This window comes from Rhinatrema bivittatum, chromosome 10, assembly GCF_901001135.1.
Source record: "Rhinatrema bivittatum chromosome 10, aRhiBiv1.1, whole genome shotgun sequence".
Classification (NCBI taxonomy): domain Eukaryota; kingdom Metazoa; phylum Chordata; class Amphibia; order Gymnophiona; family Rhinatrematidae; genus Rhinatrema; species Rhinatrema bivittatum.
The window spans coordinates 26,079,268-26,106,506 of NC_042624.1; the positions used below are offsets into that span (position 1 = coordinate 26,079,268).

General features: G+C 42.6%; 1 protein-coding gene across 1 annotated transcript in view; it reads right to left on the reverse strand.

The window, feature by feature from the left end:
- LOC115100003 (dimethylaniline monooxygenase [N-oxide-forming] 2-like) overlaps positions 1 to 21,290 on the reverse strand; it is a 36,061-nt gene extending 14,771 nt beyond the window's left edge. Inside the window, exons 1-4 of the mRNA XM_029618128.1 lie at positions 21,159 to 21,290; positions 20,800 to 20,988; positions 14,245 to 14,407; positions 455 to 594 (exon numbers count right to left, since the gene is read on the reverse strand). Coding sequence (XP_029473988.1) covers positions 455 to 594; positions 14,245 to 14,407; positions 20,800 to 20,988; positions 21,159 to 21,290 — 624 coding nt within the window. The remainder of the gene's footprint in view (positions 1 to 454; positions 595 to 14,244; positions 14,408 to 20,799; positions 20,989 to 21,158) is intronic.
- Positions 21,291 to 27,239: the final 5,949 nt, after the last annotated feature.

Here is a 27,239-nt window from a genome sequence, read left to right on the forward strand (position 1 = left end):
GCTTACTTGTAGCCCCTGAGGCAGCGGCTGATGAGCTGCGAAACTCGGCCTGAGTCGGGCATTTTTATGAATACGCCTATACGTCTCTACTTTAATAAATATTTGGAAAAGATCAAGTCGTCTATTCTTTTTTTGTTTACCTGACGTCCATTATAGATCGCCTACCTCTTTGTTTTCTGGGACTTTCCCTATTGGGGAATTAAGTACAGACGTCTACAGACCTGAACATTTTTCTCTGTGGTGCATCAGTTGTGTCATGTAAGTCACGTTACTGTATCTATATGTGCTTCTTATGTGCTCAGTGTTCTTAAATTATGGTATAAGTAATCTGCCTTGTACCTACCTTTAAGAAAAACAGAATATCATATAATTTAGAAATAAATAAAATGGGAGCATTAAAAACTGTAAAGTGGCCACATCATTAAAATTAGAAGTAAACTTTAATGGGCTTTACCTGTGCAGCTGAGTGACTGAGCTCCACAGCAATATCAGCTCCAGAGTTCCCCATTCCAATCACAAGCACTCTCTTCCCGGGGCACCCGAGACCTTTGTATTCCCGGCTATGGTAGCACTGGCCTTTGAACCGTTCAATGCCTGTGAAGGAAGGGGAAAGATTGTGTCTGACATGCAGGTTACAGAGTAATGTCTAGCCCAGCTACACATCTACAGTATATAGTGCTACAAGGTGTTCGTAGCACTGTACAGAAACGCATAAAAAAAACAGCTCCTGCTCCGTGGAGGAGCTTACCATCTAGTAAATCTACTTTTCTGAGAAGATCTAATGGTTTCCTGTGACAGCTCATCAGGATATTCAGCAGACTGAATATGTGTCAGATTCACATGATCTGATATTAGAGCAGAATTTCACTGTCCAAAGTTTAGTTTAAAAATGCAACTATAGCTGTTTTTGAATTAAGCATGTAACAGGTTTTGAAGTAGAGAGGTTTCTGGACCAGATGAAGCCTACCACATGTGTGCTGGACCCAGTTCCCTGGATCTGGCATAGACAAGTTAGTTATCAGAAGACAGCAATCTTTTTTTTTTTTTTTTTTACCATTTAATCTTTATTAAATTTCTGTAAATCAATACAATAATTTAAAAAAAATAATGGTATAAACATTAACATCCATCACAAAACTAAAATACACATTAACAAGTTCACATTCAAAGGGGTGATATAACAGATAAAGAGAGAAAAATTACATTCAAGCAAAGAGAGATAAAGAAAAATGGGTAAATAATTATAACATCCAGCTTCTCCCACATTAACCAATGTTTCCAACTGTTAACAGAGATAAATACTTCCAAATGAAGCGGATCATAAAATACAAAGTGATTCTAAAAGGAAATTAAGCATTTACAGGGAAATCTGAGGAAAAAGCTGGATCCCAATGCTTCAAAGAAAGAAAGCGCTTCCTTCTTGCCTGTGTCTCGCAAGAGACATCAGGAGAATCTTGCATTTTATTATCACAAAAAAGAAATCCTTCTTCTGACAATATTTTAGGAATACAACATCTCTATCTCTCTCTCTAAACTGAAAGAAACAATTAAAGTAACCCTAGTAGGCACTATATCACTAGAAGCATCTAAAAAGGTAGCTAAATAACGACTTCCTTGCCCAGGGGATGTTAATACTCCTTCTTCCACATTTAAAACTATTTGCCTGGGGAAGTGATATATTTTTTAAATACAGGGAAACTGATCCTCTGACAAACCTATCTTCTCCTTCAGTTATTTTTTAAACAATTCAATAGGTGACAGTCTCGTAATTGGAAAATCTTCTTTGAACGCGTAGAATTTTTGAAAGCTTCCAAGCAATTAGGGACAATCCAACTATCTTTTATAGAGGATAGCCCAGCATTTTGTACCAATGATACAGTAGCTTTGAGAGTAAAGATAGTGTTTCCTCAAAGAGCTCAATTATCCTGTTCCTCAAAATTAGCTCTAGTTTCAGTAAAAAAAATTAGAGAGTTGGGACATAATCTGGGTCAGAGTCTGGTCCAATTTGGCCACCATCTTCCAAATATCTTTCAAAGTTACAATGTTAGATTCCTCTATACCTCTTAAATTCCCCCAGGAATAGATATTACTGATGATAAAGGGATTTGATGAGGTATATTGGAAGAATAAGAAACCACATTTCAAAAAAGATATAGTAAAATTAGAAAAGGTAGAGAAGGGTGACCAAAATGATAAAGAGATGGAACGATTTATTTATGAGGAAAGGCTAAAGAAGTTGGGACTCTTCAGCTTGGAGAAGAAAAGGCTGAGGGGAGATATGATAGAGGTCTATAAAATAATGAGTGGAGTGGAATGGATAAATGTTAACCGGTTGTTTACTGTTTCAAAAATATGTGTTGTGCCTGGAGGTGGACCCTTGTCCTGAGACAGTGAGGAGGGGCTTCCTGGTTGGATCCAGGAAGCAACTGCCACCAGGAGGTGGAGCACAGGAGGAGACAGAAGCTAGCTGGAGCTTCACCATTGGAAGCCCGAGGTCCCCCCGGGTGGAGCCCTTGGGGACCCGGGCCACTTGGACTTAGGTTGGCCTCATAGGGTCTCCCAGATAGGAAGTATAGAGGTGTGCCCACCAGGATCAAGGATGTGCAGTCGATGTCAGAACTGGAGACTTGGGGAAGCAAGGCAGGCCAGAACAGTGTATGTGATGACAAGGCTAGGCATAGGGCCAGGCTCAAGGAGACATGGTCAATGATAGCAGAGGTCACGTTCCAGCGGTCAGTCTGAAAGTAGTCAGCCAAAGCAGGGATCAGGTTCCAGAGATCAGACATGGTTAAGGAGGCAGGTGAGGGTCAGAATCCGGGCAGCGATCAGCGTAGTCAAGAACAGGCAAAGGTCAGCACCAGAGAGTCAGTCCAAGAGGTACTACCTGAGGGAACGCAGGAACAGACAGATGCTAAAACAGAAGGACGCTGGAACAGAAGGACGCTGGAACAAGACTGGAACAAGCGATGGGACACTGAGGCAAACTAGTACACACACGGTGTTGACCCAATTGCCAATGTAAGGAAGTGAAGGCAGGAACTTCCTGATATACTGTGCTCAATCAGGGCATGCCGCGGAGCTAGGACCCGCCCCTGGCCCTATAAGGGACCAGGCCATCTGTGTGTGTATGCCTATGTGCGGGGCCGACACCACAGAGGACACCGAGCCCCACCGTGAGGCCTGGTGCGCTGACACTGAGGCCTCGAGGAGCTAGCTGCGGCCGCGGGAGAGGCTGACCCGGGACCTGCAGAAGAGTTGGGAAGGTAAGCAGGCCCATGCGCGGGCCAAGCGCGGATGGGGTGCACAACAGTATGAAGATTAGGGGACACAAAATGAAGTTACTAGGTGATACATTTAACACCAGTAAGAGAAAATATGTTTTTACCCAATGCATATTAAGCCCTGGAATTAATTGCCAGAGGATGTAGTGAAAGCTATTAGTGTAACTGCATTTAAAAAAGGTTTGGACAAGTTCCTGGAGGAAAAGTCCATAAACCATTATTAAGGTGGAATTGCAGAAATCCACTGCTTATTCCTGGGATATTCAGATTGAATCTCTCTACCCCTTGGGATCCTGCCAGGTACCTGCTGTGACCTGGATTGGCCACTATTGGAAACAGCATCCTGGGTTTGCTGGACCTTTGGTCTGACCCAGTATGGCAAGTCTTATGTTCTTATGTTCTAACAACACATTCAGCTGCATTCAAAGAAGGATGCAAATCTGGGACAACAACTTGCTCTAGATTAGATATTGCATGATCAAGTCCTTCTAAAGTAGAATTAAGTTGCATCACATCTGGAGCCAAGGGCAACCCTGTTGGCTAAGGGAGGAGGTTCTACAATGCCTGGACTTTGAGTAACCTGTACAGGAGAGGCTTCAACAGTACTGTCCAATAATGCCAACCCATCCACGCACTGGATAGGTTTCTTCACTGGTCCTTGGATGGTCCCAGGTGAAAGAGAAAAGGTTAAGAAGTTGGGCTCAGGCTCGTGCACGCTGAGCTGATTTTAAAAGCCGCCAAGATATGCGTAGCGAATACACCTCGAAAGCTTTGAAAAAGGGGCATGGCGTGGACGGGGCATGGTGCGCATAAGTACTGAAGCGTCCCAGCTTGTGCCGAGGCCCCTGACGCATAAATTTGCTTCTGCTATGGATGCCGTGTAAGTTAAAATTTAAAGAAAACTAGACAGATATGAGGATTTTAAGGTTTGGGGCTAACTGGGGGGAGTGAAAGCTATCAAACCAAGGGGGGTTGGAAGAGCTCTCTCTTAACTGGGCAAACTGGGGACGAATTGGAAAAACTGGGAATGGCGTTGGCACGCACCTCTTTGAAAATTCCCCTATTTATGTGGTAGAAGTGGGATTTGCACAAACATGAGCGCGCGCACTTATGTTTAAACATTTTTATTAAGAATACTACAAAATCTCGGCACTCGGTGTGCATTTTGTTCTTATGCACACCAAGCAAATATTTTTTCAAATATTCCAGAAATGTACAGTGAATCACAAGCATAGAGATGGACATATACCCACCTCCTACCCTCCCTCATTCCCCATTATACTGAACCTGCCTAATGACAAGTTCACTTCAGAACTAAACAAGAACCACAACAAACCTCAAACACTGAGAATGAAACTTTGCACACAATGGGGCAGATTTTCAAAGGCTACATGCATAACCTGAGAAAATATGCCCCTGCGCGTGCCGAGCCTGTTTTGCATAGGCTCGGTGGTGCGCGCAAGCCCCAGGACGTGCGTAAGTTCCAGGGGCTTTCAAAAGTGGGCGGTTCGGGGGCATGTCCCAAGCCCTCCTCCGTTCCGGCCGTGTCAGGGGTTCATGCACCGGCACCCTGCCGGCAGGCGTAAGAAATAAAATAAGGTAGGGGGGATTTAGGATTTCAGAGCGGCCTTGGAGGGAACGGGGACAGCCATCGGGGCTCCCCTCGGGCTCTGCGCATGTAAGGTGCACATGTGTGCACCCCCTTGCGCGTGCCAAGCCCGGATTTTATAACATGCACGCGGCAGCACGCGCATGTCATAAAATCAGGCGAAGATTTGTTCGCGCCGGGTTGCATGAAGAAATCTACGCCCGTGCATACATTTTAAAATCTGTCCCAATGTGACAAATTTTTAATATAATTTCCCCAAACAGCCAAAAATGTTTTTCCATGCTTAAAAAAAAGACTTTGACATCATGTTATCCATCTGCATCATATTATGAAACAAGTTCCTCCAATGCATCAAAATAGTCTTCTTTCCCAGAGCAAAAGCTTTTTTTTATTAATAAACGTTCACCCAAGCCAGGAAAAAAATAAAGGTAGAAATCTTTCAAAAAGAAAAATCTCAGGTGATACTGGAATAGTTACATCCAGCAATGTCTCTAAGTAATCCCCTATTTTTTTTCCGAAACCACTTCACTGGAAGGCAAAACCAAGGCATGAGAGAGGTTACAGACATGTAAATTGCGTTTTTCACAAATCTCTGTGGTTGCAATTTGCACTTTGAAAGCTATATGTTGTGACACACATGCACGCCTTAAAAATGTATATTGCATTTCCCTAACATACAGATTAGTGGATAAATCTGATAAATGTTTAAAGCAAATTTGTAACATGTGTGGCTGAACTACAACGATCCCATCCTGATTCCGTCTTCTAGTTCAGATTGCTAGAGTATCCTCTGTATATAACTTTGCTAATGCTTTATGTAATTTAGAGAGGGACAATCACTTGAAATCTTTGAACTGAAATAAGTCATCAAATAACTCCCATATTGAAGTCTGAAGATGCACCCTGGGCAAGGTCGAAATGTAATGTCTAAGGTGAAAATAAGAAAAATAACTTCTATCACTCAACCCATATTGCTCCTTTAACTTTTGAAATGAGAGCAGCTGACCATCATCATTCACAACATGCCGTATTTCTGTTATACCCTTGGAAATCCATAATAAAAAATCTACTGATTATGAACCAGGAGAAAAATCTAAATTGTCTTGGATGGGCAGCAAGGATGAGCAATCCAAAGAAATCACCAAATTTTCGGACAACCTAGAACATGCTCAATGTATTGGGGCTATCAGTAGACTTTTGGGTCATTCCTTTGGAAGCATTGTGGACTGAGCAATAATATAGATCTTGTATATTAACATAAGCTGAAGCATCAGTTAGCCAGTCTCTAACTATTCTCAGAATACTGGCATGATTATAAGCCACTAAACCTGGAAGTCCCATCCCACCATGAACTCAGTCTCTTTTCAATCAGGCATATGGAATCTTTGGCTTCTTCCCACACCACAGAAAATGATGAAGCAGCATACCTAGCGGACTTCCATCTTTTTGTTTGAACTGTATTGGAAGATTCTGAAACACATAGAGCCATTTGGGAAAAAGTACCATTTGGAAGATATTAATCCTCCCTCCCAAAGACAGCGGTAAATCTTGCCAAGATAAAAATTTTTCTTTAGTGACTGCCAGTAATTTAGATATATTAAGCTCATATAAAGCAGACAGATCGGTGGACACTTGTAAACCAAGATAGCGAATGGTACCATCAGCTCACTTCAGATGAAACTGGTCCTTCCATTCCAATTTAATAGATTCCGGAAAGGCCAGAGCCTCCAATTTATCAATATTTAATTTAAACCCAGAAAATATTCCAAATTTACCAAAGATAGCCATCAATTCCATCGGCAAGCGAATCAGATCCATTAGAAAAACCAAAATATCATCAGCTAAGGTCGCATATTTAAACATCATGGTACCCAACTACTTCCCAGTCACTGTCTTTGAAACCTGAATATGTTCCAACAACGGCTCCAAAGTCGATAAAAATAAAGGTGGGGATAGCGGACATCCCTGCCTTGCCCCATGGCCTATAGGGAAAGAAACAGAATGCATATCATTTGCCATAATTAACGTCAGTGCGTGATTATATAATAATTTCACTGAATTAAGAAAATAACCCCTAAAACCCATATGATCTAATACATAAAACAAATAATCCCATTCCATCCTATCAAATGCCTTTTCAGTGTCAAAACAGAAAAGGCTCCTCTCTATTCTGGCAAAGGTCCATAGCTGCAAGAAGTAATCTTACATTGGTCAAAACTTAGCACCTTCTAACAAAACCTACCTGTACCAGCTTAATGATCTTGGGAAGTAATATTGCCAAATGATCAGCCAGTATCTTGGCTAATAGCTTTTCACCAACAAAGAAATGGGACAGTAGGAGACAGGGGACGTTGGATCTTTCCCCGCTTTACATATAACAGTTATATGTGCTAAATTTGTATGTGGAGGATATGCAGATTTAACAATCAAGGCTTGATATACCAAATGCAAGGGGTCTATTAAAATATCAGAAAGAATCTTGAAAAATTCTGCACTATACACATCGGGTCCTGGGGCTTTTACAGATCTTGCCTGATGGATGCTCACAGAGATCTTTTCTGTACTAATAGGTCTATCCAACCATCCCAGTTGCTCTTCAGTAAACTCTGGCAGTCTCAGCTTTTCACAAAAACTTCTACTTTTCTCTGGATCCCAACCACCAGAGGAATAATGCTCTACATAGAACTTCTGAAAGCTTTCAAGTATTTCATGATTAGGATTGGTTAGATTGCCTGATGGCATTTTCAACGCAGTTATGTGTTTGGGACCAACATTTGTCTTAATCATATTGGCCATAAGCTTACCCACTTTATCACTATATTGGTATAGTTTAAACTTATAATATAATACCTTTTTTTTTAGTTCTCTGATGAATCAAGGAATTTAACACCACTTATAAAGCCATGTAATTTTCTCTAACCATCTAAGAGTTTAGAGAGTAGTAAAGATTGTTTGGCTCTCTGAAGCTGCCATTCCATCTGCAACAAAAGTTTATCAATGTCTCTTCTCTTCTTGACCACATAAGAGATGTCTCCTCTCAAAAAAAAAACCTTAGCAATATACCAAAACAGAATGGAGTATAAGAACATAAGAAATTGCCATGCTGGGTCAGACCAAGGGTCCATCAAGCCCAGCATCCTGTTTCCAACAGAGGCTAAACCAGGCCACAAGAATCTGGCAATTACCCAAACACTAAGAAGATCCCATGCTACTGATGCAATTAATAGCAGTGGCCATTCCCTAAGTAAACTTGATTAATAGCAGTTAATGGACTTCTCCAAGAACTCATCCAAACCTTTTTTGAACCCAGCTCCACTAACTGCACTAACCACATTCTCTGGCAACAAATTCCAGAGCTTAATTGTGCGTTGAGTGAAAAATAATTTTCTCCGATTAGTCTAAATGTGCTACTTGCTAACTTCATGGAATGCCCCCTAGTCCTTCTATTATTCGAAAGTGTAAATAACCGAGTCACATCTACTCGTTCAAGACCTCTCATGATCTTAAAGACCTCTATCATATCCCCCCTCATTCATCTCTTCTCCAAGCTAAACAGCCCTAACCTCTTCAGACTTTCCTCATAGGGGAGCTGTTCCATTCCCTTTATCATTTTGGTAGCCCTTCTCTGTACCTTCTCCATTGCAATTATATCTTTTTTGAGATGCAGCGACCAGAATTGTACACAGTATTCAAGGAGCGGTCTCACCATGGAGCGATACAGAGGCATTATGACATTTTCCATTTTATTAACATTCCCTTCCAAATAATTCCTAACATTCTGTTTGCTTTTTTGAGCAGACAATTTCAAAGTATTATCCACTATGACACCTAGATCTTTTTCCTGGGTGGTAGCTCCTAACATGGAACCTAACAGCATGTAACTACAGCATGGGTTATTTTTCCCTATATGCATTACCTTGCACTTGCCACATTAAATTTCATCTGCCATTTGGATGCCCAATCTTCCAGTCTTGCAAGGTCCTCCTGCAATTTATCACAATCTGCTTGTGATTTAACTACTCTGAACAATTTTGTATCATCTGCAAATTTGATAACCTCACTTGTTGTATTCCTTTCCAGATCATTTATATATATATATATATATTAAAAAGCACCGGTCCAAGTACAGATCCCTGAGGCACTCCACTGTTTAGTCTTTTCCATTCAGAAAATTGACCATTTAATCCTACTCTCTATTTATTTATTTATTTATTTAAAACTTTTCTATACCGTCGTATAGTAGAGCACCATCACAACGGTTTACAGTCAGGCACAAATATGTGGTTTCTCAATTATCCATAGGGTGCCATTATTATACGGTTACATAGTTCAATCATATACTTTAAATGGGGAATGGGTGTGGTTACCATTTATGATTAGCTGTCTTTCTAATTTAATACTTAATTGTGAGAAAATAATAAAAATAAGCAATTCTGCTTTTTTTCTCTTGTTGACTTCCTGCTTTGTGTATGTGTTGTTATTCCGCTACCTCACTGTGAAATGCTTTTTTGAAGAGCCATGTTTTTAAGCCTTTTTTTAAAGAGTTTTAAGTCCATCATTAGTCTTAGTTCCAGGGGTAATGTGTTCCATAATAAAGGTCCTGCCAAAGATAGTGCTCTCTCTCTAACTTGGGTCAACTTTGCTGTTTTTTGACTGAGGGTATGGTTAGCAGAGCTTTATTGGCTGATCTGAGATTTCTTTGAGGGACATGTAATCGTAATGCGGTGTTTAGCCAGTCAGAATTGTCGCCATTAATTAGCTTATGAACTGTGCATAGTGTTTTAAATTGAACTCTCTGTTCTATTGGGAGCCAGTGTAGATCTGCAAGTGTTTGGGTGATATGATCTCTTCTGCCTTTACCAGTAAGTATTCTGGCAGCCGAGTTCTGTAGTATCTGCAGTGGTCTGATAGTGGTGTATGGTAATCCTAGGAAAAGTGTGTTGCAGTAGTCCGTGCTGGCAAATATTAATGCTTGTAGTACTGTACGAAAGTGTTCCTGATTTAATAAGGGTTTTAGTCTTCTAAGGACCATTAGTTTGGCGTAGCCTTCTCTTGCTTTTATTGATATGTGTTGCTTAAGGCTCAGTTCAGTGTCTATAATTACTCCTAGGTTTCTAGCTTTATCAGTTAATTCTACTGATTTGTCATTTTTAAGTTGAATGGGATTTTGAATTCTTTCGATGTTTTTTCGTTCAAGATGTATAAATTCTGTTTTTTCAATGTTGATTACTAGTTCCATTTGGTTTAACAGTTGTTTAATTATGTCTAGGTATAACATTGCAAAGTTTCGTGTTTTTTCAATTGATTCTTCAACTGGTAGAATTAATTGAATGTCATCAGCATATATGTAGTGTATGATCCCTAGCCCAGCCAGTAGGTGGCAGAGGGGGAGCATGTAAATGTTAAATAGGGTTGCCGAGAGTGCCGAACCCTGGGGGACTCCTGTCTCTAGTGTGATTTTGTCTGATATTGAGTTTTTTATCTGTACCTGATAAGATCTATTGTTAAGGTAGGATGTGAACCATTTAATTGTTTTGTTTTGTAATCCAATTTCTTCCAGTCTTTTCAATAGTATGTCATGGTTTACTGTGTCAAATGCTGCGGACAGATCTAGCAGTATCATGATGTAGTGTTTTCCGCTGTCAAATCCGCGAAGTACTGTATCTGTTAGAGAGATAAGTAACGTTTTGGTGCTATAGTGTTTTCTGAAGCCATGTTGTGATGGGAAGAGTATGTTATTGTTGTCTAGATGTTCTGCTAGTTGTTTTTGTACTGCTTTTTCTATTAATTTTGCGATCATGGGTAAGTTTGAAACAGGTCTATAGTTACTTAATACGGTTAGGTCACTGTTTTTCTTTTTCAGAATCGGTTTTATTATTGCATTTTTGAGTGAGTCTGGCATAACTCCTTCACTGAGTGATAGGTTAATTATTTTGGTTAGTGTGTATGTGGTTATATCAGCTAGTTCTTTTATATCTGTGGTGGGAATGGTGTCAATTTTATGTGGGGCGGGATTCAGTTTTTTTATCATGCATTCAACTTCGTTCTGGGATACTTCCTCAAATGTGGAGAATTGTGTCACATCTCTTTTTTGCATCTTGATTTCCTGTTTTGTTATGAACGGAATTTTTGCTTTAAGGTTTTTTATTTTGTCTGAGAAATAGTGTGCTAGGTCGTTGCATTTGTTCTCTTGTGGGGCTTGGGGCATATCTGCTTTATCAGTAGTCAGATTTTTAACTATGTTGAATAGTGTTCATGGGTTGTTTGAAAATTTTTCTATTTTTGAATTAAAGAATTCTTTTTTTGCTTCAAGAATCCACAAAAGGATATCACTTCCTATCACAAGACTTTTTAGTTTTCTTAGAAGCTTCTCATGAGGGACTTTGTCAAACACCTTCTGAAAATCCAAATACACTACATCTACTGGTTCACCTTTATCCACATGTTTATTAACCCCTTCAAAAAAATGAAGCAGATTTGTTAGGCAAGACTTCCCTTGAGTAAATCCATGTTGACTGTGTTCCATTAAACCATGTCTTTCTATATGCTCTACGATTTTGATCTTTCGACTAGTTTCTACTTTTTTTCCCGGCACTGAAGTCAGGCTCACTGGTCTATAGTTTCCCGGATCACCCCTGGAGCCCTTTTTAAATATTGGGGTTACACTGGCCACCTTCCAGTCTTCAGGTACAATGGATGATTTTAATGATAGGTTGCAAATTTTAACTAATAGATCAGAAATTTCATTTTTTTAGTTCCTTCCGTACCTAGGATGCATTCCATCTGTTCCAGGTGATTTGCTACTCTTTAGATTGTCAATCTGGCCTACTACACCTTCCAGGTTCATAGTGATTTGGTTCAATTCGTCTGACTCACCCCCCTTGAAACCATCTCCGGAACTGGTATCTCCCCACATCCTCATTAGTAAACACGGAAGCAAAGAATTAATTTAGTCTTTCTGCAATGGCCTTATCTTCCTTAGGAGCCCCTTTAACCCCTCGGTCATCTAATGGTCCAACCGACTCCCTCACAGGTTTCTTGCTTTGGATATATTTTTAAAAGTTTTTATTATGAGTTTTTGCCTCTATGGCCAACTTCATTACAAATTCTCTCTTCTCCTGTCTTATCAATGTTTTACACTTAACTTGACAATGCTTATGCTTTATCCTATTTTCTTCAGATGGATCCTTCTTCCAATTTTTGAAGGTTGTTTTTTGGCTAAAATAGCCTATTTCACCTCACCTTTTAACCAAGCCAGTAATCATTTTGCCTTCCTTCCACCTTTCTTAATGCGCGGAATACATATGGACAGGGCGTCTAGAATTGTATTTTTAAACAATGTCCATGCCTGTTGAACACTTTTAACCTTTGCAGCTGCACCTTTCAGTTTTTTTCTAACTATTTTCCTCATTTATTAAAGTTTCCCTTTTGGATATTTAGTGTTAGAGATGCAGATTTACTTCTTGTCCCCCTTCCAGTTATTAGTTTAAATTTGATCATGTTATGATCACTGTTGCCAAGTGGCCCCACCACCGTTACCTCTCACCAAATCCTGCGTTCCACTAAGAATTAAATCTAAAATAGCTCCCTCTTTTGTTGGTCCTTCTCTCGTTGGGTCTCCTGTATGATTACAGTTATTATGGGTGTTTTCTGTCCATTTTTTCTCAGATAATCCTGAAATTGAAGATCTGTATTCAAATAATATGCTAGTTGCCAACCACGAGCCAACTATTCTCCCACCCTGTAGGAAAACTGAATCCTATGGGGGCATGAGAGATGGTAAGTTTTAAACAGGTGCGTGGATTCACATGTACGTGTATTCATCGGCCTGCGCCCAGGGACATGGCCATTTTATAATATACTTGTGTATATGTGCGCATGTTATAAAATAGTCGGATTGTACACACACGTGCATGCAATTTTAAGTGGACACGCGTCTATGCACACAAATGCTGTTTCTACCACATAAGTGGTGGATTTTAAAAAGATACACACACCATTACCAGTTTTACCAGTTCATTCCCAGTTCACCCAGGTAAGGAATAAGACTTCCAAACCCCCCTAATTTAATTTATTATTTATTTATTTATTATTTTTATATACCGACATTCATCTCAATTGAGATATCACACCGGTTTACATTCAGGTCCTGTAGGTATTTCTCTATCCCCAGAGGGCTTACAATCTAAGTTTTTGTACCTGAGGCAATGTAGGGTAAAGTGACTTGCCCAAGGTCACAAGGAGCGACAGTGGGACTTGAACCTTGGTCTCCTGGTTCATAGTCCAGTGCTCTAACCACTAAGCTATTCCTCCTCCCTTTTAATTTAATAACCTCCCTTCTCCTGTTAGCCCTGACCCTTAAATCCCCGCCAACCTATTTGTCTTTATTTTATTATTTGCACGTCATCCATAACAGAAATAAAGTTACTGGCTCCAGATTTTCAGGACAAGTTGATCCAGTCCTGGTTTTACCCCATGGCATGCTGGGGCTTATTCTGATGTCCCTATTGCATTCCCTAAGAAAATCCAGACTTATAAGTACTTGCATGCAGGGGAGTAAAACCAGGACTGGATCAACCTGTCCTGAAAATCTGGAGCCAGTGGGCAACCCTAGCAGCAGAGAACCCCGACGAGTGCCTGTGTGTGCAAGTATTTACGCACAGATTTCAATGGGAAATCCAGGAACGCCCGTACCTCGCCCAGACCACACCCATGCCCCACCCCTTTTTTGGAACTTTTCATCGATGCGCGTCGCAGCAAGTAAGCGTGTACATGGGCAGCTTCTAAAATCCATTTGTCGCAGGCGCGTATCTCCTGGTTTTGGTGCATGCCAGGCTTTTAAAATTCACCTTAAAGAGAACACGGAAGAAAACTGGAAAATGTATGAGGAGTTACAAAAACAGTACCACCTCCTACTAATGTCTCACACAGGAGAGCAAACATCACCTCTCACTCAGAGCACCTTAGAGAGACAGTGTTGCCACCTATCAAGAATATAAGGGGTAATAGACGCTGGCGGGAAATGCGCGGCCAATCGCCTGTTAAATGGTGCGCTCGGCTGTTGTTTGGGAAAAGCTTGTACTACTATCTCTGCTACGCCTGTTTTGTGGTGGGGCAGAATGGGACAGTGTGTAGGGGGCGATTACACTAAGACTGCCTTTCCAGTACTTGTTCTGTGGTAGGACAAGCTTTCACTGCTGAACCTGTTCTGTGGTAGGGCAGTAGGTGGGGGGAGCTTGTACTGTTCAGATTCATGAAGTACTTTACACTGAGTGCTTTCAAATCCACAAATGATGTCTAAGGCAAAATGCTATCTTTTTGACAAACATATATAATAGTAAATATGAAACTCACCAGGCAAAGATTCCAGTGGTACATAAGGTTCTATATGATGGCCAGAGCAAACCAAAACAGCATAAAAAATGGCTGACTCCTGCTTCCCATCCATCTCTGTGACAACCTCCCACTGGCCAGTGGTAGAGAAATCTGAGCCTTTCCTTACACTGCAGACTGTGGTCTTGAATTAAACATAGGACACAAATCAGATTTGAGAGCCATTTCGTGACCTTCCATATTCAAGTGTATGAAGTTTAGGAGCAAATATCTTACTTATTGGTCAGAAATTGATCAAAATGTAGACATTCCAAACTATTCCAGGGACTCTACCAGTAACAAAATGTACAGAAAAGACTCCCCAGACAAGGTAGCAAACCCCAGATTTTTCTCCTCTTTGGTTTTTAGGATGCTCAGAAAATCCAGGTGCAATGGGAAAGCATGGTGGTGAGGGGAGATGTGTATATGAAGATTTACTAACATTATGGGGGAAAGAGCATACAAAGGGGTTACTGTGAAAGAAAACTACCAACAGATTATCATCATAATACTTACTGTATTAATCCAGTCTTCAATCAGATTCAGAAACATAAGCACATATTTGGCACCTGGATAGCATATGAAATCTATATAATAATGTTATTATTACCCAATTGCAAGTGGATACGCCATATACTGTGCAGTATTTTAAAACTATGCATATTAAAAGAGAATACCATATGAAAACTGGACCTGTGCAACATGAAAGTCAAGTGCATCATATGCAAATCAAAGTAAGAGTGACATGTACGAAGCAATTCATACAGCAAAAGAGCCTAACGTGTGCAAAGACAAAGTTCCCAGATCTGTTGCTTGCATGTGTGGAGATACCCTGGTCTCCACCTGATAGTCCTCTCATAGAGAGACAGCAGTGTGGGAGAAACCATCCTACCAGCACCTCCCCCTGAGGATTATCTGAGGTGGATTGATCCCTGTCGAGAAGAAGGGGTCAGGCTAGTTAGCAGGGTGGTCTTTTGAATTGGCTCTTTGAGAGCGAGGAGCTGGGTTTTTTTGTTTGTCCCTATCCAGACTGTGGCCTACAAACCTAACTTGGGTTTTGTTAGACAAAGAAGAGATTCTGTGCAGGGCACTCCCTGCCTGCAAGGATCTTCTTCTGGTTGGAGAAGAATTTGTTTTTGGATTCTAGATATTTTTACAGATTTTTGGTTGAGGGTGAAACCCTGGATCCTGATGTGTGAGGGACAGGGAGCAGAAGATCTGAGAGCCCCTCTCTGTCACAGAAGGGATTGCAGTGACTGCTTTCACACCAGTGGTAGAGCAGAGATTGAGAAGTATTTTTCTTGTTTTTGATTCTGAGGAGATTTTTACCACCCCTCCTCACGTTTGGAGCAAGACTGCTTTAGCCATCTTCCTGCTGGGAATCAGACCTTTCTTCAAGAGGGGTCACAGTTGGAGAATCCAAGGAAAAGAAGCAGCAGAGTGCTGAGAGAGCCACAACTGGATCTCTACCCCGGGAAACACAGAACACAGCCATGGGGACATCTTTGGACTTAGCTGGATGTCAGGGATGCATTTGGGGGGCTTACAGGGTCCTTACCTAGGATTTCTGTGCCAGGCTGGGACAATTGCCCAATTCAAGAGAAGGAAGGGGGTAAGCTACGTCTGAAGCAGTAGTACCCAGGACAACTACCCCGAGGACAGTGGGGAAGTGCACCTTGTAAATACACCACTGGAACACAGATGTACAGGGGAAGTCATTTTCTATGTGAGTGAACTTGTATTAGTTCTGACCAATTCAAGTAAAATTTATTTTCAACACCTACCCAGTGTCCTGCTTGTTCCTGCAGCAGTAGTGACGTTAAAATGGATAATAACACAAGAGCCATAAATGTTCCATTTCACTGCCCGGGCCTAAAAGGTTATCCTTTCTCCCATGACTAAAGATTGCAGGCCTTCAAATAAAGGGAGATGGGGAGGTGATGGAAGGAGTTTTGTGTACCCTCAGAAAACTGTACGGTCCTACAGAAAAGGGTTATACAGGTAAGAGGTCAGCACACACGCTGCATGAACACCCAGCTCTGATGGGGTTTTTCTGGTGAAATATGGAAGAGGCTCCAGAATCCAGAGATCAGTGAGATGATGTGGGACTCCATGATCATGTGCGAGGGCACTGACTGAATACAGCCGGAGAGCACTACTGGGGGAAATGAAAGAGGCAGTCCACAGCGGCAGGTGCGGCCATCGCTTGTGTGCAATGAGTGAGTGCGATGTAACAACACCAATTAGGAGAAAGCAGTGATGCCTCGGGATGACGGAGGCCACTGAGGGGATACAAATAATGTAAGTGTAACCCTTGCTGGAATTTATGGTAGTCCAAGGGCACACAAAATAATCTCTCTTGGGCTTATCTCCTGTTGCCACGGCCTCAATTTTATCAAGTTCCAAGGAGTGGATTCTTTCTGTGGTGAAAGGCTCAGGCAGTGAACAGGAATCCTCTCTGAGGTGTGATACTGTCCCCTTTGGTGATGTGAGAACTGTAGAAACAGGCGGGTTGCGATGTATGTGTTCACAAGAAGCTCTACTTTAATTTGCAGAAATTAAATAAATGTCCAATCGATGGGTTACTTGTCTTCCTTCACATCTGTGTTCATTCTGGGTCACACATGGGGAACTCTCCTTTCTTCACTCTGTACTCCCTAGGAGCAGCTCAGCTCACCCTGTGGGGCAAGGGTCCCAGCCTGGCAGGGAAACCCTACTGAGAGGAGTCCCCTAAATCCTGAAAAAAGTCTCGTACCTGCAGTCCAACAGAGTCCCAGATGCTCCCAGCTTGTGTCCTGCATTCCCCGGGGTGGAGATCCAGTTGAGGTCTCCAATTTGATCTTGAAACTCTTCTCCTCTGGACTCTTTTTGCAGTTTGACCTCTTAGGGGGGAAAGGTCCTTTTCTGGATCCCAGCAGGGCATTTACAACCCAGCCAAACAGTGAGGGGCGGTGGTACAAAAAACTCCTCACTGAAACACAACGCTCAAAATCTAAAAACTTCACCACTGGGTAAGGAGCTACTAACGTCCTCTCACCGATGGAACGGAATAACCAGGTCTTCTCCCCCCTGCCCTTCAGTTACGGGGGTTGTCTCACCAGCAGGAACAGGATTACACCCGGGCACAATCAAAATCCTGAAAAACCTCTTTCCTATCAGGAAGGGATAGCACTTACCAGGCAAGGGATGCACTGGAATTGGGCAGTGTCCCAACTAAAAACAGTGCAGGAGCAAAAACCCAGCTACTCGTTCAACAAAATCCAAACTAAACTGACCACATGCACTCGCCCCCCCCCCCCTCCCCCACCCCTTCTAGAGAAGGACAGACCCATTGCAGGCGTCCTCAAGGGAAGCTGCTGCTGGAAAATGCTGTGTCCTCTCCACTATCAGGGCAGGAAGCTATGGCCTAGGGCCCCCCACATAAGCAAAACAGAGTGAGACATAGGTTCCCTTTTTATCAAATTTTGAAAGAATGTTTACTGAAGATCAATTGATAAAGAAACTGAAGTCCCTCCCTTAAAACATCTGCCTGGAGAGGGAAGGCTGTTTTCCCCTTGGCTTTAAGGATCCAAAAGTTAAGGGCAATGGACTTTGAAGAGCAGCATTTTTCTATTTACAGCCACTTTAAAGAAGCTGACAGTGACCTGTAAGAGATGGCCTTGCCTATAAATATATTCAAAAGCAAGACCCTGTTAAATCCAAAGAGCTGTATGTGATGGGGGGTGAGAGAATGATGTGCAGGGACCAAAAGATGTGGGGTGATAGTGTCCTGCGATCTCATGGTGAAGCAATGTGACCAGGCGCTAGCTAAGGCCAGAAGAACGCTGGGCTGCATGGAGAGAGGAATATCGAGTAAGAAAAAGGAGGCGATGATGCCCTTGTACAGGTCCTTGATGAGGCCTCACCTGGAGTACTGCGGTCAGCACTGGTGCCCGTATCTCAAAAAGCATAAGGACAGGATGCAGGCGGTCCAGAGAAGAGCGACCAAAATGGTGTGAGATCTGGATCCGAAAGGTTTTAATGATGCACAAGCTCGAAACCTTTTCCATTGGAAAGAAAACAATAGAACCAGGGGTCACAAAATGAAACTGCAGGGGAGACGTCTCAGAACCAATGTCAGGAAATATTTCTTCACAGGGAGGGTGGGGGATGCCTGGAACGCCCTTCCAGAGGAGGTGGTGAAGATGGAAACAGTCAAAGAATTCAAGGGGGCATGGGAGAGACACTGTGGATCCCTAAAGGCTGGAGGATGGAAGTGAAGGAAAGGGTGCAGGGGGGTAACCTGCTAGTGTAGCAGTTACTACCCTTAGCAGAAGGCATGGAGATTACTAAACTTAACCAATATGCTTTCATGCTTTTAATGCATCTGCCACACCGCTCCCCACTTAGATGGCAGGGGGAAAAGAGGAATTGGATTCAGATGACAACCAAGGGCCCCAACTTCTACGGTCTGGGATACTAAAACATTTACATAAGGGATAAAGCACAGGACTGCTTTTACCAGCAAGTCCAAAAGCAAAGCAGGTCAAGCAGCACTGCCTGAATTTTCAAGAAGGCTCATCAGCAGTAAAAAAATGTTGCTAGTTGCGATTTTTATGGATTATCATAAGTGCTGGGGATAACTGCATAGAGCAGCAGTTTGTACCTTTGAGAGAAACGTGGGAGTAACCTGCACAGAGTGGCAGTTGCTACCTTAAGAAGCTTGCTGGGCAGACTGGATGCACCATGCACCATTTGGTCCTTTTTGGCCATCATTTCTATGTTTCTATAAGCTTATCCCCCAATCAGGAGGTGGATAAGCAGAAGAGGAGAAAGAGATCAGAGAGATGAACTGTGGTTGAGTTGTGAGGGGGAAAGAGCTGAATGGAATTCCCAGAGATGGAGAATCCAGCACAGCAACAGTATCAGAGAGCCACGAGTACAAGATAAGGATGCAAAGTGAATTTCATGATCAGCTAATGTGCGAGGTGCATTTTCTTCCCATGAAGGGGAACATCTAAAGCAGGGTCCAGCCAGGTTCGACTCCCCCCGGTACGACTGGTGAGAATAAAGTAAGAGAGATTGCAATAGGATAAAGGTGAAAACCTGAGAGTCTGAACAACGGGATAGATATGAGCGTGCCTGTGTGCCGTCTACTGTACTTGCAGTGTATATATTATTTAACTCCCTTTCTCATATGATCCTCTTCCATACCTGGCCTTTAACCTGGCACAGCCATGAAACATTTCAGTAAAACAATTAACAAACAGATCAAAATGATGATATAAACGCCTCCCTCAACAATTCCTTGTTCCAGTGCATACAAATTCCAGAACAACCGCTGCCAAGCTTCGTGAAGGGGCACGGTGGATGTAGTCTGCTGACTAACAGCTAGTCTTCTTACTGCTAGCAATATGTGTGGTTTATTAGAGGAATTCCCTTTTATTTATTTTTTAAACTTTATTGGAAAGATCAGTGTACAACATCAGCAGTGTCAGCATTAACAGGGATTCCCTTTTAAATCAAAAAGGAACTTGTGCTTCTACAGAACCCAACAATAATGTTACAGGTTCTGTTGGTCACAATTATTGCACTGTCTCATAAATCCATGGAAACCCTTCCATGCAGAAAATCTGGATTATCTGGCACGGTCACTACAGTTCCACCAGCATGAGTCAGAATGTTTCATTCCCATCCTCTTTAGTCAAACATGAGGATCATATCCCCTTGTAAAGACGTTTATAACTGTTCTCCTGCACGTTGGCATTGCTGGGTTCCTTTAACGGTGGGTACCTCCATGGCAGAAGAGCTGTGCACCATTTGTCCCTTCCCTTCTTCTCACCTCATCTACTGTATGTGGGGGACGAAGAGGAGGGGATAACGATGTCCATGCTGCCAACGTCGGAGAAGTGGAGAGGCAGAGGTGGTCAACGATGCGGGGCAGAGGCAAAAAGGAAAGGATAGGGGAGCAGGGAGGGAGGGAAGGGAGAGCAGAGGAGACCGACACAGGGAAAGAGAAAAGGAGGAGGCAGAAAGAGGACAAACAATAGTCAAGGGTGGAAGTGATGGGACGTAGAAAATATCAGAAGGGAATGAAAATAGAAAACAAAGACAAGAGTGTAAAACAGCTGAAAGGAATCCTGGGAAAGAAACAGAATAGAAGAAATCAGAATGCAACAGGAAACAAAACAGATCTACCTAGTGCCATTGCACCAAAAATATTTTCTTTTTAAAAATTTCAGGAGTGGGGCAATAATTCCAAAATGTCTTCCAGCATGTCCTATGGAACAGCGCACACACAAAATGAGTGCATGAGCTGGGAAAAACAGGAAGAGAAGGCCAGGAGATGCACGTTACGCCATCAAATGTACGTGAGGAACGGAGATCCCTTTCTGAAGAAGGGAGCTACGTGGCCTTGAAAGCTCATGCAATGTTTGCATAAAAGATAGCACAGCTAGAGACCAGTGAGGCCTGGCAGGTCAGCACAGTTCTTCAGCAGCATGGACTGGCCACTGCCGATAACAGCACATCCCTTTCCTTCCCTCGCCCGTGTATTACCTGGAACTGAATGTATCTCAGCAGGTCAAAGTGGGCTGCATACAGCCTCAGGTACTCCAGCACCCTGGAGTGGCACAGGTAGTTTGGGAAATCTTCGGGCATGGGGAAGTCGCTGAAGCACATCATCTCCTTCGAGGTATTGGTGATTACGGAGCTATAGATACTGGCCCGTCCATCCTCCACCGTGTCCTTGGAAACACAACCAAGACATCAAACGTGTTAGGAGGTAATGAAAAGCAATCTGCCTGGGAAGGAAAGGAGAGGCAACACATAATGGATGTTCAAGGTGAGCTTTATGGGAGAATCACTTCCGTCCCAAGAGGTGCCACCAGACAACAGGCAGTACAATCCTTTCTTACCGTGTACCTCCAGAGACCCCCAATGTCGTCGCTGCTCTCGAAGCAGGTGGGTTCAAGTCCCTCATCCAAGCAGCATTTAATGGCAGTCAATCCACTGGCTCCGGCTCCAATCACCGCCACCCTCTTCACCATGGTGTCCTGAGCCAAGATATGAAAAGAAGATCAGTGAATTCTATGGTTAAATCATTGTTATGGAGTTTCACATTATAAACACATAGTACTGTGTCCTTACAGCATCCAGCACCAACTGCAATAACCAAAAACTCAGTGAATGCCAAAGGAAATATCTTAACCTTTTCTGAACTCCACAACAGCAATCTTTCACCCAGCTGTTACATTCAATTTCATTGTTATTACTATGAGGTGAGTTACAATTAAGTAATTAAACTCTGGAAATTTTTACCATGGCAAACAGCATGTTCAGAGCAAAACATTCTGGGATTTTCAAAAGCTAGGTATGGAGTATGGAAATACACATGGAAGCTGCCCTATGCGCTCAATGTGGATTTTGATCCGCCGAACAATATGCATGGAGTTTCATTACATGCACAAATTTGCCTGCACAAAAAAAAAAAAAGGAGCTTTACAATGGGCAGGCAGGGGGTGGTGTTTTGGGGACCTGAACATAACCTAAATTTCCAAAGTTACTTGCATAAACAGCATGCCATGTCCTCATATATATTATATTATATTATATTATATTATATATATATATATATATATATATATATATATATATATATATATATATATATATATTTAGAGCTTTTTTATACTGGCATTCATGATAGTATCATATCATGTCGATTTACAGGAAACTGGGGGGACATCTTGAAAACCAGATCTGTTTGTGGCACTCAAGGACCAGAGTTGCCTATCCCTGGTTATACAAGTATATTTAGCTGCTTACCAACCTGATTAACAAAGTCAGTTTGTGCATGTGTCTTATGTTTGAAAGTCGGGTTGGTTTTGTGCATGTTTGAAAATTACATATAACTTGAATTAAGTGTATCTCTTAAGTTTCCAAAGCAGAAAGAGAAGAACTGCAGAAGTCCATGCCCATCATGGCACGTGTAGCTTTCTGAACTACATTTCCCATAAGGTAAGCAGTTATGTGCATTGAATCCCAACTCCTTGGAAATGCCACTGTCCAATGCTCATCCTTGTACAGGGCCAGCTTGCCAAGTTTAGCCCAGCTGCTCCCTAAATATCTCTAGCATGACCTCAGGGATCCTGCCAGGTACTTGTCACCTGGATTGGCCCCTGCAGGAAAAAGAATACTGGGCTTGATGAAGCTACGTTCTGACCCAGTATAACAATTCTTATGTTTTTATGTATGTAAGGGTTCTGTGTGCCGTGCAGCACTCCTAGCTACCGCTGGGTACTACATATTCTCTCCAGCACTCTCTGGAATATTCTGGCCCAAATTTTGGGAGGGGAATGTGACAGAGTATACCGACAACTCCCTCATTCTACCTTAAGGAGCCCAGTTCAGCCGTTTAACCCAGGCCTCCTTAAGGCAAAAGGCTGCAAGGGATTCTGGGTGAGGGAGCCCAGGCTTAGAGAGCTTGGGGAGTCCTCAGGGGAGCTAATAAGACCTCAAGGGATATCCGTATGCTGTATGTGTTGCACCCTTCAGGCGCAGATGGCTGCGACCTCTGTTGCTCACCTCCTTTTTGCCTGCACCAGTAATTCTCGGACAATTGGTGACGTCTGCCTCTTCATGCCGCTCTCCTCGGTGTTCCTGGGATGGCATGAGCAATCCCATCTGCCATCTTGAATTGGGCATTACCAAAGGCACATGCACGCATGCCAGGCCCCATCTTATACACGTCATGGCGGGAACCTCGGGGGCGTCTCCTCCGCATGACGTCATCTGCCTCCGTGTATTTGAGCCAGCCGGTCTGAGCTCCTACAAGTTAGCAAGGACTTCCTTCCTGCTGAATTCCACTTCCTCGGAGACGTTGCTTCGCTACATTGAATTCATCCCTGACTAGAGACTTGAATGCTTTAGGTACCCGCTCTTCGGGGGCCTTGTCGCATTCTGGCTATCCGCTCCTCGAAGGGCCTCTTGCCTGGAATCTCTCTACTTCTACTCCAGGCTTGTCTGGTTCGGCCTTGTGACTTCACTACCTTCTGCTGACGGAACCTCCAGTGTACTCCGTGCCTCAGGCCACTACCGTGATCACCTCAGCAACCTTCCTCGCACACTTCAGATTGAGTACCATCTGCTCTACAGCTCTGCTGACCTCCTGCTCTACTCTCAACTATTCTCCTGTGATCCTCGGCATACCCCGTGGGGCCACTACCAGATCCTTCAGGAGATTCCAGCTAAGGAGGGATTCCCCGGCGTACCCCGCTCCGCGGATCACTACCGGGGATATCATCTACGAGCCATCCTTATCTCTGGACTGTATCTATCTATCCCACTAGGAGGGATCCTCTATATTTCCAGTATAATAAAGTCTATTACTATTGTGTCAGTCTCAGCTAAGACCACGCCTATCATGGTGAGTCCCCACAGGGGACCCTGTGGGTGGAGTCAGCTCTCACCCCGATCCAGGGTCCACAGATTTATTTATTTATTTATTTATTTTGAGTTTTTCTATACCGGCATTCGCGATGGGAATCGCATCATGCCGGTTTACAATGTAACAAGGTGTGACAAAGGGAAATATAATAAGAACATAAACAGGTGCTGAACGAAAAATAGTAGTTACAATAAAACAGGGAAATAACACAACTTGGAGTAGTGGAAAGGCGATAGTAATTTAACAAAGAGAACAAACTTGCCAATAAGTGGTAATTGCAGGGTTATGGAATTGGTAAAGTTATTGATTATCATGTTAAGAAAATAAGAGTCGTTTAAGGTGAATTACGGTTCAGTTGTAGTCTGGAAAGGCTTTCATAAATAACCAAGTTTTGAGTCTTTTCCTAAATGTTGGAAGGCAGGGTTCCTGTCTCAGATCTGGAGGGATGGAGTTCCATAGTGTAGGTCCAGCAGTGGAGAAAGCCCTGTCTCTGAAGGTTATGTGCTGAGAAATTTTGGAGTGTGGAACCTGTAGAGATTCTCTGTAGGACTCTCTGATGGGTCTGGCAGATGTGTGTTTTTTGAATGGGATTTGAAGGTTGAGCAGAGAGAGTTGATGGATAGTTTTGTAGATAGTGGTAATAGACATATAAGATTCTATAGTGAACTGGCAGCCAGTGTAAGTCTTTGAGGATGGGCGAAATGTGGTCTTTTCTTCTAGTGTTTGTCAAAATTCTGGCCGCTGTGTTTTGAACCATCTGAAGGGGTTTAATGTGAGAAGACGGGAGACCTAACAGAATGGAGTTACAATAATCCAACTTAGAGAAGATTATTGATTGCAGGACTGTTCTGTAGTCATGTGAGTGGAAAAGTGGTTTTATTCTTTTTAGGACGTGAAGTTTGTGAAAGCAGTCCTTGGTAGTTTGACTGATAAATGCTTTTAGGTTTACCCGGTTATCAATGATAGCTCCTAGGTCTCTTACTTGTGATGTTTGAAAGCCAGATGGTGGATTTGTGGAGAAGTCACTGTTTTCAGGGGAAATTAGAAGGAGTTCGCTTTTTGATGAATTTAGGATTAGGTTTAGACTGGAGAGGAGGCTGTCAATTTTTAGACGACAGTTTTCCCATAAATCAAGAGTTTTTGTGAAGGATTCTTTGATGGGGATGACGATCTGAACATCATCCGCGTATAAGAAGTGTTTGAGGTTAAGTTTGGTAAATAGTTGACAGAGGGGGAGAAGGTAAATGTTAAAGAGCGTGGGTGAAAGGGAGGAGCCCTGCGGGACTCCTAGCGAGGATGGATAATGCTGAGATTCTTTGTTGTGTATTTTGACTTTGTATCTTCTGTTCCCCAGGAATGATTTAAACCAGGCAAGCGCTGTGCTTGTTATTCCAATGTTCGCTAGTTGATTTAGAAGGAGGGAGTGATTAACAGTGTCAAAGGCGGCCGAGAGGTCGAGTAGGATCAGTAAGTAGGTATGACCCTTATCGAGGCCCATGATGAGGTAATCTGTCAGGGATATGAGAAGTGTTTCGGTGCTTAAAGATTTTCGGAAGCCATATTGAGAAGGGAATAATATTTTGTGGTCTTCCAGGTAGTCTGATAATCTGGTGTTAACTAATTTTCCATTACCTTAGCTATGAAAGGGAGATTTGAGATTGGGCGAAAGTTGGTAGGATCTTTGGGATTTAAGTTGGGTTTTTTTAAGAGAGGTTTAATGGAGGCAGTTTTCAGGTCATCTGGATAGATTCCTTGGGCTAAAGAACAATTGATAATGTCTGTCAGAGCTTTGGAGATGGTATCTGGTATTAGCAGAAGTAGTTTGGATGGAATATGGTCAAATGGATGTGAGGATGGTTTCATTTTCTTCAATACTGATTGGGTCTCTGAAGTTGAGATGGGTTCAAATGATTGTAGGGAAATGTTTTTGATGGGATGGATATATGTGCTGGGTGGCGCTAAGGTATTAGATTTCAGCTGTGTTTGAAGGTTGGATATTTTGTTACTAAAGAAAAGGGCCAGTTCCTCTGCTTTTTCTTGCGCTTGTTTGAGTGGAATTTCAGGCGAGTTGACTTGTGTTAAATTTGAAACATAAGTAAAGAGGGCTTTTGAATCGAAAATAAGGTGATGGATTTTGTGAGTGTAGAAGTCCCTTTTTGTTTTTAAAGTAGATCTCTTGTATAGGTGGAGGGCGAGTTTGTAAGCGGAGAGGGAGGTTGGTGATGGTGCCTTACGCCATTTACTTTCTTTCTGTCGCAAGGATTGTTTAAGTTTTTGAAGTTCTTCGTTAAACCATGGTTGTCTTTTCAATGCGTTGTGTTTACGTTTTTTTGTTGCCAGTGGGCAGAGGTTGTTTGTTGCCGATATTGTGATTTTGGACCAGGAGTGGAGGGCTAAGTCAGGAGTAGAGATGTCTATGAGGGGGAGTTCAAGGACAAGGTGTTTGTGTAGTTCATCAGAGGAACAATATTTCCTATAAGTAAATTGAGGTTGAGGGTCATGATTGTTGCTCTTTTGTGCCAGCGAAAAAGTGGTAGAGATTAATGCGTGGTCTGACCAAGGGACTGGTTTACATACGGGTGGTGCTGAGTGTGAGATGCCTGAGTTTACAAAAATGAGATCCAGAGTTCGACCTCCTCTATGGGTGGGTTTGTTGATTATCTGCTTGAATCCCATGGCAGACATGGCGTTTAGGAGTGTTTCGCAGTTTGTTGATAAAATGGGGCCGTCGACATGTAAGTTAAAATCTCCCAGTATAATGGCTGGGGACTCCAGATTTATATGTGTCACTATTAATTCTAGAATGGGTGAGGCATCGGCGTCCAGAAGGCCTGGGGGGGCATAGACTAGAAGGATTTGCAGAAGGTCTGATTTGAAAAGGCCAGCTTCAATTTTTGTAGGAGAGTAGATTGGGTATTGTGTAAGTCTCAGCTCTTTTTTGGCAGCAAGGAGAATACCCCCACCCCTTTTTTTTTGTCAGGGAATGGAGAAGAACTCGTAGGTTTGAGTTGGAAGTTGGATTATTAATGCAGTGTCGGTATGTTTAAGCCATGTTTCAGTTATGGCACAGAAGTCCGGATTTATGTCCAGAAGAAGGTCGTTGAGTATTAGTGTTTTCTTGGTAATAGATTGGGCGTTGAACAAAATCAAGGAGAAAAGAGCTAGGCCAAGAGTCTGTGTAAGTGGGGAGATCATGATGGGGATGAGGGATTTGTAGGTGGGTGGATGTGAAATCAAGGAAGGTTTTCCAGAGAATATGGTCCTTTGATAGAGAATTGGTATTGGGAGACCAGTAGGCATTGAGGCTTGATGTGACCGGCGATCTGGTTGTTGGGAAACTGAGTCTTAATTTCTGGAATGAGGATGAAGAGGTTGATGAGCACCGGATGATGAGGTTTGATGAGAGTTTGAGGCTGGCAGGATGAGTGTTGGAGAATGGTAGGATGTGTGTAGTAGACCTTTTAGGATGAGTGTTGGAGGCTGGTTGGTTGGGAGTTTGTTGTGGAATGGATGAGTCCTGGAAACTGGTTGGATGGAAGTTTGATGTAGA